At 41.4% G+C, this 13923-nt stretch overlaps 2 protein-coding genes across 2 annotated transcripts in view; one reads left to right on the forward strand and one right to left on the reverse strand.

Annotated features, from left to right (window-relative positions):
* ints11 (integrator complex subunit 11) overlaps window positions 1-10324 on the forward strand; it is a 24616-nt gene extending 14292 nt beyond the window's left edge. The window contains exons 14-17 of the mRNA XM_079239034.1: window positions 1517-1578; window positions 1782-1924; window positions 2042-2171; window positions 10197-10324. Coding sequence (XP_079095160.1) covers window positions 1517-1578; window positions 1782-1924; window positions 2042-2171; window positions 10197-10262 — 401 coding nt within the window. The 3' untranslated portion in view covers window positions 10263-10324. The remainder of the gene's footprint in view (window positions 1-1516; window positions 1579-1781; window positions 1925-2041; window positions 2172-10196) is intronic.
* A 139-nt stretch (window positions 10325-10463) lies between these two features.
* On the reverse strand, window positions 10464-11420 carry LOC306754567 (lysophosphatidic acid receptor 6; the record flags this gene model as incomplete). Its single annotated transcript, XM_079238585.1, has 1 exon — window positions 10464-11420. The coding sequence occupies one exon, from the start codon at window positions 11418-11420 to the stop codon at window positions 10464-10466; it is 957 nt and encodes a 318-aa protein (XP_079094711.1).
* Between the last annotated feature and the right edge of the window lie 2503 nt (window positions 11421-13923).

The raw sequence follows: 13923 nt of genomic DNA on the forward strand, positions 1-13923 counted from the left end.
TATTTCTACACTTCACCTAAAGGGGAAGGATAAAGATGCAACAAAAAAAAACACACCTCTAAATATAAGCACAAATTCAGACAATAGACAACACACAATATGGGAGGGGGGGTGGGTGGGGTCTCCCAGACAGCCAATGAGGTCGCAGCCAGCCAAGCATCCAACTCGCCGTCCGTTAGTGGAGGGAGGGGCGAGGTCCGGAGAAGGCGGTGAAAGATAGGAGAGTGTGTCTGTAACAGTGTGTGTGAGTGTGTGCGTTTAGTGAGTGAGTCTGTGAACTTTCCCCAGTTCATCTGTGCCACCTGATGTAAATGCGACCTTGAGAGCTGAGTTCAGTTTAAAGGCCTGAGAAAGGGAGGGGGGTTGAGAGGGGGACTGAGCATCAGACAGCATTACATTCCAGGAGACGTGATGACCAGCCTGCCCAAGGCCAGTCAGGGAGCCAGATCCAGATAACAGCTTTGTTTTAGGTCAAGCTTAGCTTCGTTTGGCTCAGCTTTGAGTCCTTAGTGGTGTCTCTGTCGGGCTTTGTATATTCCGGGCGAGACGACATGCATGCCCCTGCCAAGATGGCGATGGTAGGAACTGCCCACCGAGCTTCAATTCAGCTCTTCAGAAACCTATGAGTGACGTCACGGAGGCTCCGCCCATCTCTATATACAGTCTATGATAACAATGGATCCAGGAATGTGCATAAAAATGTGACTTTGCCATCAAAACTAGTTAAAAACACATTTTAAAGGTCAGAAAATTACATCATGGGGCGACTTTAATTTAGATCCCTGATCAGATCAACAGTAATCTAAAATAATACACACAAAGATAAGATATCATTTTCAGTCTTTATTCGCTTTGTTTTGTTGACATTTATTCCTGTTGTTTCCTGAATGTTTCCTTTACTTTTTCCCCCTCAACATGTTTGTAGACTCATATCTTTTGTGCATTTATTGATAAATAACATCCTGTAACATCAAATTAAACCGGATCCACTGTGTGCTATTTTTGGAGTGGTGCCAGTGCCTAACTCGCCAAACTTTAGGTTTATTTTTAAATTTTCACTGTTATTAGCTAGTGCGTGCTATATTGTTTAAGTGGAAAGACTCTGCTCCCCCTTCACATGCACAATGGGTAAAAGATATGCTTTGTATGGATCTAGAAAAAATTAGATGTACCGTCCGTGGATCTGAAAATAAATTCTACAAACTGTGGCACCTTTTTTTGAGAGATCCACTATTATTATCTCCGAGTAGCCTTTGTCAGTCACTTTTTTAAAATTATTATTATTATCATTATTGTTATTATTATTTATTATCATCATTAATAATAATATTTTATTTATTTACTTATATATTTAATATATTTTTTGTCGATGTTTATTGTTTGTTTTTGTTATCTGTTTTGTTGGGTATGGGATAGTAAAACAAAAAATGTTGAATATTTGTATTGCACATTTCATTGATACTTTGTGTAATAAAAAGACCTTTGAAAGATAAATAACATAGTGATCATGTTGCAGGTCCCCTGCCGGATCCCAAAAAGCCTCGCACGATGCACGGAACCCTGATCATGAAAGAAAATGTGAGTGAACGGTTCTGGATAAGCTCTCCCTTTGCACTTTATAAGCAACGCCTTGCTAAGGTAATGCAGAGAGTTTGTCCACTGAGGCATAAAGGAAGTAGAAATGACAAGTAAAGCAGAATATCTAATAAACCGACTCCTGAGTGTGTCTTCATCTGTGAGCAGCAGTCATTTATCCTTTCACCGTTTTTCTCTGAGCGCAGAGTCTGAAGCTGGTGTCGTCGGAGCAGGCCCTGAAGGAGCTGGGCCTCAACGAGCATCAGTTACGCTTCACCTGCCGCGTGCAGCTCCAGGACCCACACAGCGACGCCGACACACTCCACAGAATCTACACACACCTCAAGAGGTGCGGGCCAGCCTCGTTTTGCATCTCCAGATACCTGTTATGTGATCGTGTGTGTTTGACATGTTTTGCAGCGGTATCTTTAGTGGTATAAAATCTAACTTCTTGCTTTTGCTTCAGCGTGTTAAGAGGCTACACCATCCAGCACCTCCCTGATGGAACAGTCATGGTGGAGTCCATCGTCATCAAAGTATCGTCCTCTGCTGAAGACACAAATGCCAAAGTTCTGCTGCTGTCCTGGAGCTACCAGGTACGCCTTTGTTCCTGATTTAACTTCACCATTTCACATCTATTCTATTCTATTCTACAATCATTTAGCAGATGCTTTCATCCAAAAAAAAGTCGTCATTGTCTCCCAACTTTCTAGTTCCTCTTCCTCCTGAGCTACAGCCGCCCCTAGTAGTCGTAGTATCTATAGTATTTTTACATAAAAGAGATTAAAGTCATAAAAGCTTAAGTTTGAACTTACAAAGTTTGTACAAATCCAGCAGGACATCAGGACGATTACACCTCCTGCTGTCTGGCAACCTGGTGGAAAATCTGCCTTTTCTGCAATAAAACACATTTTGCCTGGAAGGGGATAAAAAAAAAAAAAAGTCAGATAAAAAGCCTTTAGTTTTGATTCCTGCAGCATTCGCTGTGTCATTGTTTCTGTAAACTTCTGCAGTGTCACCAGATTTGTTTTCATCCAGTGTAGAGCGGAGAGATATGACCAGAATCTTATCCTGATACAGCTCATTTTATATCCGCATAGTGATATAAAATAGTTTGTGTAATGTTGTGTCAGTCATCAGTTATGTGTCAGATGTTGCTAGGCAACAGCAGCAGTGATCTCCTTACATCAGGAGGAACTATGACCGTATGACGTTTTACAGGTTGCAGCGTCTGGAGTTTATTATGAGCTTTTATGAGCCTCCACTTGATGCAGCTTTTGCTCGTTGACTCTATTCTTTATTCTGTATTCTTTATCCTGATTCCTGCGCAGGTGATAAAATGAGTTAGTTGTGTCGGAGTCCGTTGTTGGGACTGTAAGCTAGTCTGTTGTCGGTTCCACGTCGCTCTTTTTATATCTAAACTGCATCCATGCAACAGAAATTTCCCCTCTTTTAGGAACAAGCTCATCAGGTTTGGTTGGCTGGTCATCTTTTAGTGAATTATCCTGTTCTAAAACACGTCTGCTACAGTCTTTCTCTACGTTTTGTTTATGTATTGCAGCGTGCCGTGATGCGCATCTTGATGTAAAATACTGCAGTAAAGCACCTTATTGTGGCATAAATGATAGACATTCATATGAAATGATAGACATTTTCTATCATCCAAACGATATATATCGTCATATCGCCCAGACCTAATCCAGTGTTGCATCAATTTGTCGCCACGATCTTGTGTTGATAAGAGTCTGACTGTTGTTCAAAGCCTCAGTATGTGTGAAAATGGATGTTTCCTGTTCCCTGAACCGTTCTTTCACAATCTAAGCCCCATAAATCCTGGTGTTGTCATCCTGAATTACGGCCGTGCCATCAGGGAAGATGGAATAACCTGCTCATTTAGGATAATCAGGTAATCAGCTGAAATCAACCTCGATCAAATCAACCTAAATCAACCTAGACCTGATCAGCTGCAGCAACACCAGATCATAGACTTCCCCCACAGGCTTTTAGAGTCGCCACAATGCATGATCATCTGCCTCGCTCCATCCAGTAGGAGGCTCTTATCTCTGCTTACTTACGTCCAGGTGGTGATTTTATGGTTTTGTATGGAAACAGGAAGAACTTTTGACGTACAGAAAGGTTAAGACGAGGCAGAATATTAAAAAGAAACAATAGCAGCACACACAGAACAATCCATCCGTTTTCTATACCACTTATTCCAGTTCAGGGTCGCGGAGAAGCTGGAGCCTAACCCAGCACATAGCAGGTGAGGGGCATCTTGGACAGGTCGTCCATTGTACATGCTGCTCAGTCCTGGGGAGAGATTAGTGACCAATCCACTATTATTATTATGTATTAGTGTGTGTGTGTGTGTGTGTGTATATTTTTTTTTTCTTTTTTATTTGTTAAAAAATCTTTTTTTTTTTTTTTTTTTTTTTTTTTTTTTAAGAAAAATAATCACAATCCATTATAAATATTTGTCATTTTTGTTGTTTTTATTGATCTTTTTACTTGTCTTCTTGGGCATCATAGCAGCAGAATGATGGTCTGGCTACTGTGTTGTTTTTTCCCAATTTAAATCAAGAAAAATGATGAGCAGAAAAAGTTTTGTACATTTTTTTTTTAGCTTGTTTTAAATCTACAAAAATCAGCAATGTCAAAGAATTGTGAGAATTGCAATTTAAATCGACTCGGCACCCAAAAAATCTGAATTAAATCAAATTGGGACGAAAGCATATCATCACAGCCCTACAATCCACCTAATGTACCCTGAGAGCACCCACACATACGCAGCTAAAACATGCAGACTCTACACAGGAACTTACCACACCACCACGCAGCCCGAAACAACCCAACAAAAACCAAACCAAAGCACCAGCGTGGGTCAGGGAGGCTAGAAGGCGGGCCTATCAGTGCATCTCTGCCCAAACATTCTGATAGGCTGTTAGATCAATTTAATCTGATTCAAGTGTGTTGAAGCAGGAATACATGGAAAACCTGCTGGATTTCAGCTCTCATAGGACTGGATTAAGTATCCCTGAGGCGCCCCAAGGGGCTTCAACAGAGATCATATATGCCAAGCCTCTTCAAACGGCGACCCGCGGGCCTCATGCGGCCCAGAACCAACCTCTATGTGGCCCAGCTTGTGTAAAAGAATAAAGATATTAATCAAGAACCTTCAGTCATTCCTACGTTGATTAAGTAGTCTACAATCCTACAGTTGTGCAGACCATGAATGCAACACTTGGTTGCCTAGCAACATTAACCCCAGCGGGTTGTTGTGTTATGAAGTTGTAAGAGTAGCGCTAGCAAGCATGTCGCTCTCTGTTCCAAAACACAAAACTGACAACAAAAACTGCAGATTTAACACCGCCTGGACTGATAAGTATTTGTTTATTTTGCCGTCACATTCGAGCACCAAACCGATGTTTTTAATATGCAATGAGTTTGTGTCGGTGTGTAAAGATTATAATGTGAGGAGGCACCACATCCAGAAGTTTAGTTAAGTTCATGACCTTTTTATGTTAAAAGTTAAGAGAAAAACAGGCTCTGACTGGAATTTTCATCATTTTATTTTGTGCATTTGCCCGGGTCATGTGGGACTGAATTTAAAATAGAAAAATAATAAACTACTTTTTTTTTTTTTTAAAATATTCATTTTATTTTTTATTTTGACTGATTTATTTTCCCTTACTTTATTTACTGCTATCCTCCACCGGACGGTAGGCGGTGCAGGCAGCAACATCGTCTGAGGAAGCGTACAGGAAGTAGCCTGAACATGTAAACATAAACATTAAAAACATTTCTTCCTCACCGCCCTGCTACAAGCAAACTCAACCTAACGCTTCTCTTATAGTTCTTCTGGCATTTTTCTGAAGATCTTGCTCCTTCGGGTCTTTGAGTTCAACCAGATTCTTATCGTTTCCCAACGAGAAAAAACTTTTTTTTTTTTTTTTTTTTTTTTTAAATCTCCTTTTAAAATTCACGGCAAAATAAAAACTTCCTCGACTGAATGAAATGCATGATGAATAAATATAATAAGTTGTCCTCTGTGATGCAGTTATCATGAACCTCAATCACATTTCAAATCCCTGGTTTAATTATTTCCTGCTGCTCCCATCAGACGAATCATCAGGCAGCTGATCTGCCAGTATGAACTGATTCCCAGTAGCAGCTCATTAGTGGCGATGATCCGGCGACAGATAAAGTTTCCACAGTAAGCCGGGATACGATGGGAATTTGCCAAACTGGCATCCTGTTAACTGTGACACAGAACTCTAAAGTATCATGAATATTAATGAGATGTAGCAAAGCTGCATTTGCATAGAGATGATTGTACATATAAACAACAGGGATGCAACAAGCGTCAGTAAAATACCGAGCAGATCGGTCCTCCGTGCACGAGACAACCCGCCCTTCCGTCACGCGGGTTTTCAGATTTGTAATAGATTTTGTGCTGGTGCTTTACAGGCAACTGAGTGTGTGAGCCTTTCCACACAGGCAAAAGCTCAACCCTGCAAGTCAATATCCAGTCATTGTTGTACCCCCCCACCCCCCCTAACCTGTCACTGGGACATGCACGCACACAGACACATGAAAACAGCTACCTCTAGTGGAGTTTAGAGAAAGAAGTGTAACGATGTGCCGGTTTCCCTCAGATCGTTACTGTGGGTTCGTTGAAAACCAGTCCTGAACACAGAAGGAAACAAGCTAGAGATGGAGCGATATGGTTTTGTAAAGGCCGGACAGGAAACTGAGGCTGAAATTCACACAGACTCACCAGAACTGGACAATAGAAGATGGAGAAACGTTGCTGGTCTGATGAGTCTCCAGTTCAGCTCCACATTCACATGGTAGGATCAGAATCTGCTGGAAACATCATGACAACATGGATCCATCCTGCCGTCAGGATCAACGCTTCAGGCTGCTGCTGGTGGTCCCACTTTGGTCCCCTTGGTACCAACATGACCTGGTTTAACCAGCACAGCCTACCTGAGTAGGTTGCTGACCATGTCCATCCCTTTATGAGCATCTTTTGCTCCAGCAGAACAGCTCTGGGATGTGGTGGAACGGGAGATTTTCATTATGATGTGCAGCAACTGTGTGATGCTTCATGTCAATATGGAGCCAAAACCTCTGAGGAAAGTTTCCACCTTGTTGAATCTATAACCCCAAGAACTAAGTCAAAAGGGGATCCAATGCAGTATGATGCCTCTTTTCCATTAGTATCGGCTTGTCTTAACTTAACTCACCACAACTTGTCTTTCTTTTCCATTACAGTTTAGTACCAGGTCTAAAATGGGAGGGGTTTGTACAAAATCACTGTGACGTCAGTGTTGTGCACGACAAGCTCAGGACCTAGAGGCAATCTGCTACTCGGTCTGTGGCTCGCCGGTCGCTGACCATAAATCGTTTCCATCTGTTGGAACCACTTCCAGGCTCGTCTGTTTGATCCACTCTAACCATTGCGGTCCTTGACCTTTACTTCTCAGCTTTTTCAGCTTCTCTCGACACGGCTGGAAACTCCTTTGGGACCCGTAGCCATTGAGTCAGAAAGCTCTTGATAGCTTTTTTCATTTTGTGTCGCTCCATCTAGTTCCCTCTGTATCCTTTCCTCAGCAACCAAGCAAAGAAATGTTTCCACCTCAGTGTTGGACCGCGGAACAGACTTTTTTTTGCGCCATTGCTTGTCACGTGATGTAAACAACTTGCGAGTTGGAGTCGCTCTTCCAGTGATGTCACTCCCTGACCTCTGATTGGCCGCATCCCTGACCAATAGCGGCATACAGTCTGGTGACGTCACACACAACCCGACTCAGCTCACTTAGGACCTGGGCTGAGGAGTTACAGAAAAAGTACCGGTAAACGGGTACAAAAGCCGAGTGGAAAACCCTACAAACCAAGCCGAGTTGAGTTGAGACCAGCTGATACTGATGGAAAAGGGCCATAAAATGGACTTCATGAAGTTTTGGGTTAGTTACCATTTCAAACTAAGGATGCAACTGTTTTTGCAGGTAATCATGTGTGGTTATTGTGTACAAGGAACAATTGTTCACAATAACTTAATTCTGCGCCCTGTGATGGACTGGCGAGCTATCCAGGGTGTACCCTGCCTTTTGCCCAAAGACAGCTGGGATAGGCTCCAACTTCACCACAACCCTTAATCGGACTAAGCGGTTAGGATAATGAATGAATGAACCTAATTCTGCTTTAGATCAGGAGTTGGGAAGGGTTCTGATTGGACAGAGGGCCGACATGACACACTTACGTCTACCGGGATTTAAAAAAAAACCCAAAAACTCCACCTCCTGCTTCTTATTTATTGGCTACAAGATGGAAGATCACATAATGAGAACCATTTTAATCAGTTCGGATTTAAAGCGGGAATAAAGCAGACACTTCCGAACTGAGTGTAATCCAGAATTGTCATTTTTGTTCAGATTTAGGTGTTTACATGGTTATTTTTTAACCCTTTAAAGTGGATTTAAGTTTTTATTTCTAATTAAATTGGAATTAAAACTCATGTAAACATGGTCAGTGAACTAGCCATGAAAACAGGCAAGAGCTCGGCGTGATAACATGACTAAACAGATGAAACCACGGAGTATTTATACACAGGAAAACTAAGGAGGCACAGGTGCAGTGAAAAAGCCAAGTGGGTGAACTAATGACAGGAAGCATAAGGTGGAAAACTTCAAAATAAAACTAGACAGAACCATAACAAACCATGAACGAAAAGAGTGGTAAACCAAACACTATACTATAAGCCATAAATTTCATGATATTTCTGACTGTTTGACTCAAAAGCTGGACGCGTCGGACAACCACTGAGGAAACGAGCTGATCTCTGTGGTCGAACACTCATAGTGCGATCACCTCTGCAACCACCAGTCAGCTGCTTCGGTCTTTACAAGCTCCAATCTCTGAGAATTAGTCCAACCATTGAAGAGTTGGATTTACCTCGCAGATAAAATAGTTGTACCAGTAATACTGATCTGGAGTAAGGATTTATTCCCAATCTTGTTCTTGTTATCAATCAATGAAACAAGCAGTAAATGGAAAAGTTGAGGACAGCAGTTAAAGTTAAATATATCCATGCTGAGAGGAGGGTAGCAGTTTGCTGATGTCTACACGATCCTGACGGTGACGTGTTCCACCACAAACAGTAACATAAACTTCATGTGGGTGGACAGTGTGAAATGAGGGGTTTTGAAAGGGAAAATGAGTGAAGGTGGGGGAAGCTGGCTGTTGATCTGAGGCGCTGCACAATGCATGGAGGGAGGTTTCTGTGGCTTCCTTTGTTCCATGCAAGGAAAAAGACTTTTTTTTTTTACTTGATTGCCATATTTTTTCTGTCTCAAACAACTATTTTACAATATTTAGAGCTGAAAAATGAGTTATCCTGTCATTAATAGTAAGTTACTGTTAAATAACAACTAAAAAGTCAATTAAAGGCGGTATAAACACAAAGACAAAGCTAAAAGCCTTCAGCAAGCGTTGCCACCCAAACTGAACACAGTTCAAACCTGAAGGAAACATGTAACATGGGCTTGAAGCAAAAAGGCGAAAACGATGCATGAAACCTTTAGTGCTTCTGTTATTTTAATAGCTTCAAACAAGCAACAGTGAGACACAGGAAAGCAGAGACTCTGCTGATCACTGTGTGACACAAACGTTGCTAGCAGGCAAAGTCTCGGAAAAACAACTCGGAAAACCATCAAGGGACTTGATTCTGACACAAGTCTGCAGTAATCTCATCTTTCTACTGAGACAGAGTTTATACAGGATGTGAAGTTTAAGAAGTTAAAATAATGTTGCACAACAACTGTGAAAATAATTCTTTATGTGTTCATGATAACAGGTTAAACCTGGGTTTAGAAACTTTCTCTCCCGTCTGTAACTGGATCTTCCTGTCAGTAGAGCAGCAGGTTTTATTAGATAAACTCAGAAGCTATGGTTAATTGATCACTTATCACATTTGGATGTGTCGCTTGGATGAAAGCGTCTGCCAAATAACTGTAGAATAGAGTAGAAATTTTGTCGACCTCTAATAAATATATATATAAAATCAAAATATGTAATGAAATTGCTAAATTATGTAAATGCATAAATCATGTAAAAATAACTAAGTAAAATGGTAAAAGATGGAATAAATAAATTGATATGGATAAATCCTTATTAAATAACTATAAATTATTTTAATATATTCATAATGTAATTTAATATATTAATTTTTTAAATCATATAAAATCAATTTATAAATCTTAAATAGAAAGCTATAAAATTTGTCTTTTAAATATTTATATATTAAAATATATAGATTACACATGCATATACATACGTATAATTTAAAAATATGTATCATTAAACTGACTAAATAATGTAAATATGGCATTAAAATGTTTGTTCATTAATATAAACTGTATAATGTATTTCCAGTTCTTTGCACTAATACTAAGGATAAAGTTTATTATTATTATTATGATGCTGTTATTTTACTGGTCGGATCGCTGCAGGTCAGATTGTGCTGAATCAGACTCCTGGACGACAAAACGTTTGGGAACGTCTGTTTTGTGGTAAAAACCTGTTGTTTTCTTCGTGTTGCTTCTGTTCGTCTCCGTCAGGATGAAGATCTGGGGAGCTTCCTCTCGTCTCTGCTGAAGAAGGGTCTACCGTCTGGACTCTGCTGACATGTCTTCTGTTCCAGTCAACAATAAACAGGAAGTACCTCCTGCTGATACTTTCATGCTCATTTATTAAGTAAATAACAGACTTTAATTCTGCATTAATAAACATTTTTACATAAAACAGTTTATTTTACAGTGCTTTATTTAATATTTACAGCTGTATACAGTTACCATGCGCTGCTGCCCCCCCCCCCCCCCCCCCCACTAGTGTACTGAAATGGTGTAGATCCCCCTTCTCCTGCTGACCAGTCCCCACAACCACGTCCTCTTTATATCCTTCCATCTGAAGTGTCTGGTGGTCATGTAGTACAGCACGGGGTCCAGACACGTGTTCAGGGCTACGAGCGCCATGGTGACCCTGCGGGCGTTGTAGATGGCGGTGCGAGCGGAGCAGTTCTGGATGACGTCCAGGCGCTGCAGGAGGTGCAGCAGGTAAACCACGTGGTTGGGCAGGAAGCAGAGCAGCGTGATGGCCAGGATGGTGTAGATGACCCTCACGGCTTTCCGGGCCGTTTCCGTCTTGATCATGGAGATGCGCCTCGCCGCCAGCGGGTAGCACACCAGGATGATCAGGGACGGCAGCAGGGAGCCGAAGACCAGGGTCAGGATGCTGAACGGCCTCAGACGTTTGTCCCACTCCTTCCTGGCGAAGTTCTCGAAGCAGCTGTGGCCTAAAGATTCGTCTCTGATCTCCAGCGGTCCCATGAGGATGAAGACCAGGATCGCCACTGCGGCGACGCACCAGAGCAGCACGCTGACAGCCACAGCGTACCAGGGGCTCCGCAGCCGCAGGTAGGTATGCGGATGCACGGTGGCCATGTAGCGGTCCACACAGATGCAGGTCATGAAGCAGATGCTCATGTAGATGTTGGCAAAGTACAAAGTACCTGTAAGAAGGCAGGTGGAGTCCCTGAACACCCAGTTGTTCCTTTTCAGGTGGTAATGGATCCGGAAGGGCAGCATGCAGAGGATGCAGATGTCCGCCACAGCCAGGTTGCTGATGTAGATGCTGAAGGGCGTGCGGGGTCTGGTCCTGACCGTGAAGACGAACAGCGCCGCCAGGTTCCCCGGCAGTCCTATGACCAAAGCCAGGATGTAAACGGCAGGGAAAAGGTGGTACTGGAACTGTGCGGGCGGGTCCGTGCAGTTCGTCTCGTTCATCACGGCTGGTGCAGCGCGGCGTCAAACCAGAGAAAACGTAGGCTGAGCGTGAATATGAATCAGCGTTGGTGGAACGTCTCCTGTAACAAAAGAGTTTTTCCTTCATGTGACCGATTCAGATCGTCGGTTTTATTCAATCAATCAATACTTTATTAGGTCCCCGAAGGGCAATTTGTGTGCAGCCGGTAGCATAAAAGTGCAATCAGTCAACAACAACAAACAATAAAAATAGTAAAATAATAAAATAAAAATAGTAAAATAATAAAATAATAATAAAATAATATAATAAAATAATAAAAGGCAAGTTAAATAACAGTGGAAACATGGTAAGATGAGAACATCACAGCACATAAAGCGACGCTAAAAGTAGCAAATTAACAACTATGATTTATTTAAAAATCCAATGGCTCTTGGGATGAAGGAGTTTCTGACTCTATTGGTTTTAAACTTAGGCACGCAATATTCGGCTCCACAGATGTAAAGCTCTCGTTTCTTAAAAGGAAGAGGATGTAAAATCATTTCATTGTCTGGATTTTGAGGAATTAACTGTCAAGAATGAAGTGAAACAAGGTGGGAAAACACCTGTCACAACTAAAAAACTAATTCCCGCTCTCTGATATTAGATTTAAGATATCGTACATTTCATCTTTCAGCTTGAAGAAGTCTCACAGCATTTACTGATATCGACTAATTCCCATCAGTTTAACATTTCCCAAAGAAAAATTAGTCTTGTTTCCACAAATCAATACAAATATTTAATAAATCTGGACAAGTGTGGCGCCAGGAATCACCTACCTGGGTGTAACGTAATCCTCAGCATGAGCTCTGAACGCTGGAAGCCGACGGAGTGACAAACTGCAGCTCTTTTCAGACTTCTCTGAGACTAGCGTCATTTCCTGTTTCAGTGTGAAGGGCAGGAAACCGCATCATGGAAACCAGTGCCCAATGCAGCGGTATTTTGTATCTACATCGTCTCTGTTTTTATTCTGATGGTGAAGGGAGAGGCAGATGTAGTGGGCTCTTAAAAGATATAAAAATATTCTCTTTTTCCTGTCGTGTGGAGGTGACTTCAAAGGCAGGTGGGAGGAAGCACGGAAAGGGTAAAAAATAAACAGCAGCTGGATTCATTATAAAAAGGTTTATTGTGAAGAAAAAAGTCAGAAATCATAAAGACATCTGCAGAATCTGCAGACCATCTATGTTAGCTTCCTTATGTAGAAGAAAGATGTCCTTAATGTCACATCTGGACGAATCGTAGGACTTTCACACAAGACATTAACAGAAAGACAGCCCAGGTGAAGCTGGTTAATATGTCCATATATGGTCATCATCAAGGCCAGATTATCCAATGTGCATTATGGACACGGGCCCAGGGGCCCACACCCATGTGGGGCCCACATAGGGCGTACACCAGCAGTTTGGACATGAAACAAAATGTATATGAAAGCCAGATAGTTACACCACAGTGTCCAGTGTATTGCTACTGGTACCACTGGCTGAAAGATGTTAGAAACGTTGTTTCACAGTGTATCATTCACAATTTTTACAATGTTATGGTGTGGAATGGGGCCCCTGGAACACTCTGGGCCCAGGCGTCTGTGCACTTTTAATCCGGCCCTGTTCGTCATCCTGTGGGATGCTGAGGGTCCGACTCTGCAGCGCCTCAAAATATTGAGCTCTGATTTCGGGAAGGCGAGAAATATGTCCAGAAAACGACTGAAACAAGTCTGTGTGAATGGAAATACAGAAAATGAGGCAAAACAAAACTCCTGGCTTGTTGAAGGACTTTTCAAAGCCCTTCTTTGGATGTTGGGGAGGATTCATCCCTCCATCAGAGTTGCTATCACCCATTTCAGTCCAGTTCTTGTGTCATGTGACACACCTCAGCCTTTTCTCTGTGTTTCTCTTGCAGCCATGCAGACCATTTCTGGTGAGGCTTCAGACGACAGTAGATGGTGTTTAAATAATACATTAAAATCATTACAGCAGGGTGCAAAAAAAAAACATTAAAGGGAGAAAATCAGAATGAGCTACAACAGAAACGGACAACTGGAAATTAATCATCATCTTCATATAATCACAGGCAGCGTACTTATGTAAATTTACATAAAAAAAGAAGCACTCTTAGTTAGAAATTTGAAGGAACCAGTTTATTAGAACTAAAGTTTTGAGCAGACTTTAGGTTTTCTGAATATTTCATCCAGATTTTAGACACATAAAAACTAAACTCACTTTGCATTTACATGTCAGACTAGTTGTTTCTTCAGCTGTTTTTAAAATCACATGTAAAAGATATTTTTATTCCTTGACTTTTGATATCATGTTTGATTTTACTTTAAATTTTAAAGTATTTTATTTACTGATTATACTGTGCTTAAATATTTAATCTATGATTGGTGGGACTGCCTCCAGCCCCCAGGGGTCCTTAATCAAACTAAGTGGTTCGAATAATGAATAAATATTTGAATGTAATTAATTTATTTCAAACTATTTAGGCTTTTCC

Source organism: Telmatherina bonti (genome assembly GCF_933228915.1).
Source record: "Telmatherina bonti genome assembly, chromosome: 4".
Lineage (NCBI taxonomy): Eukaryota > Metazoa > Chordata > Actinopteri > Atheriniformes > Telmatherinidae > Telmatherina > Telmatherina bonti.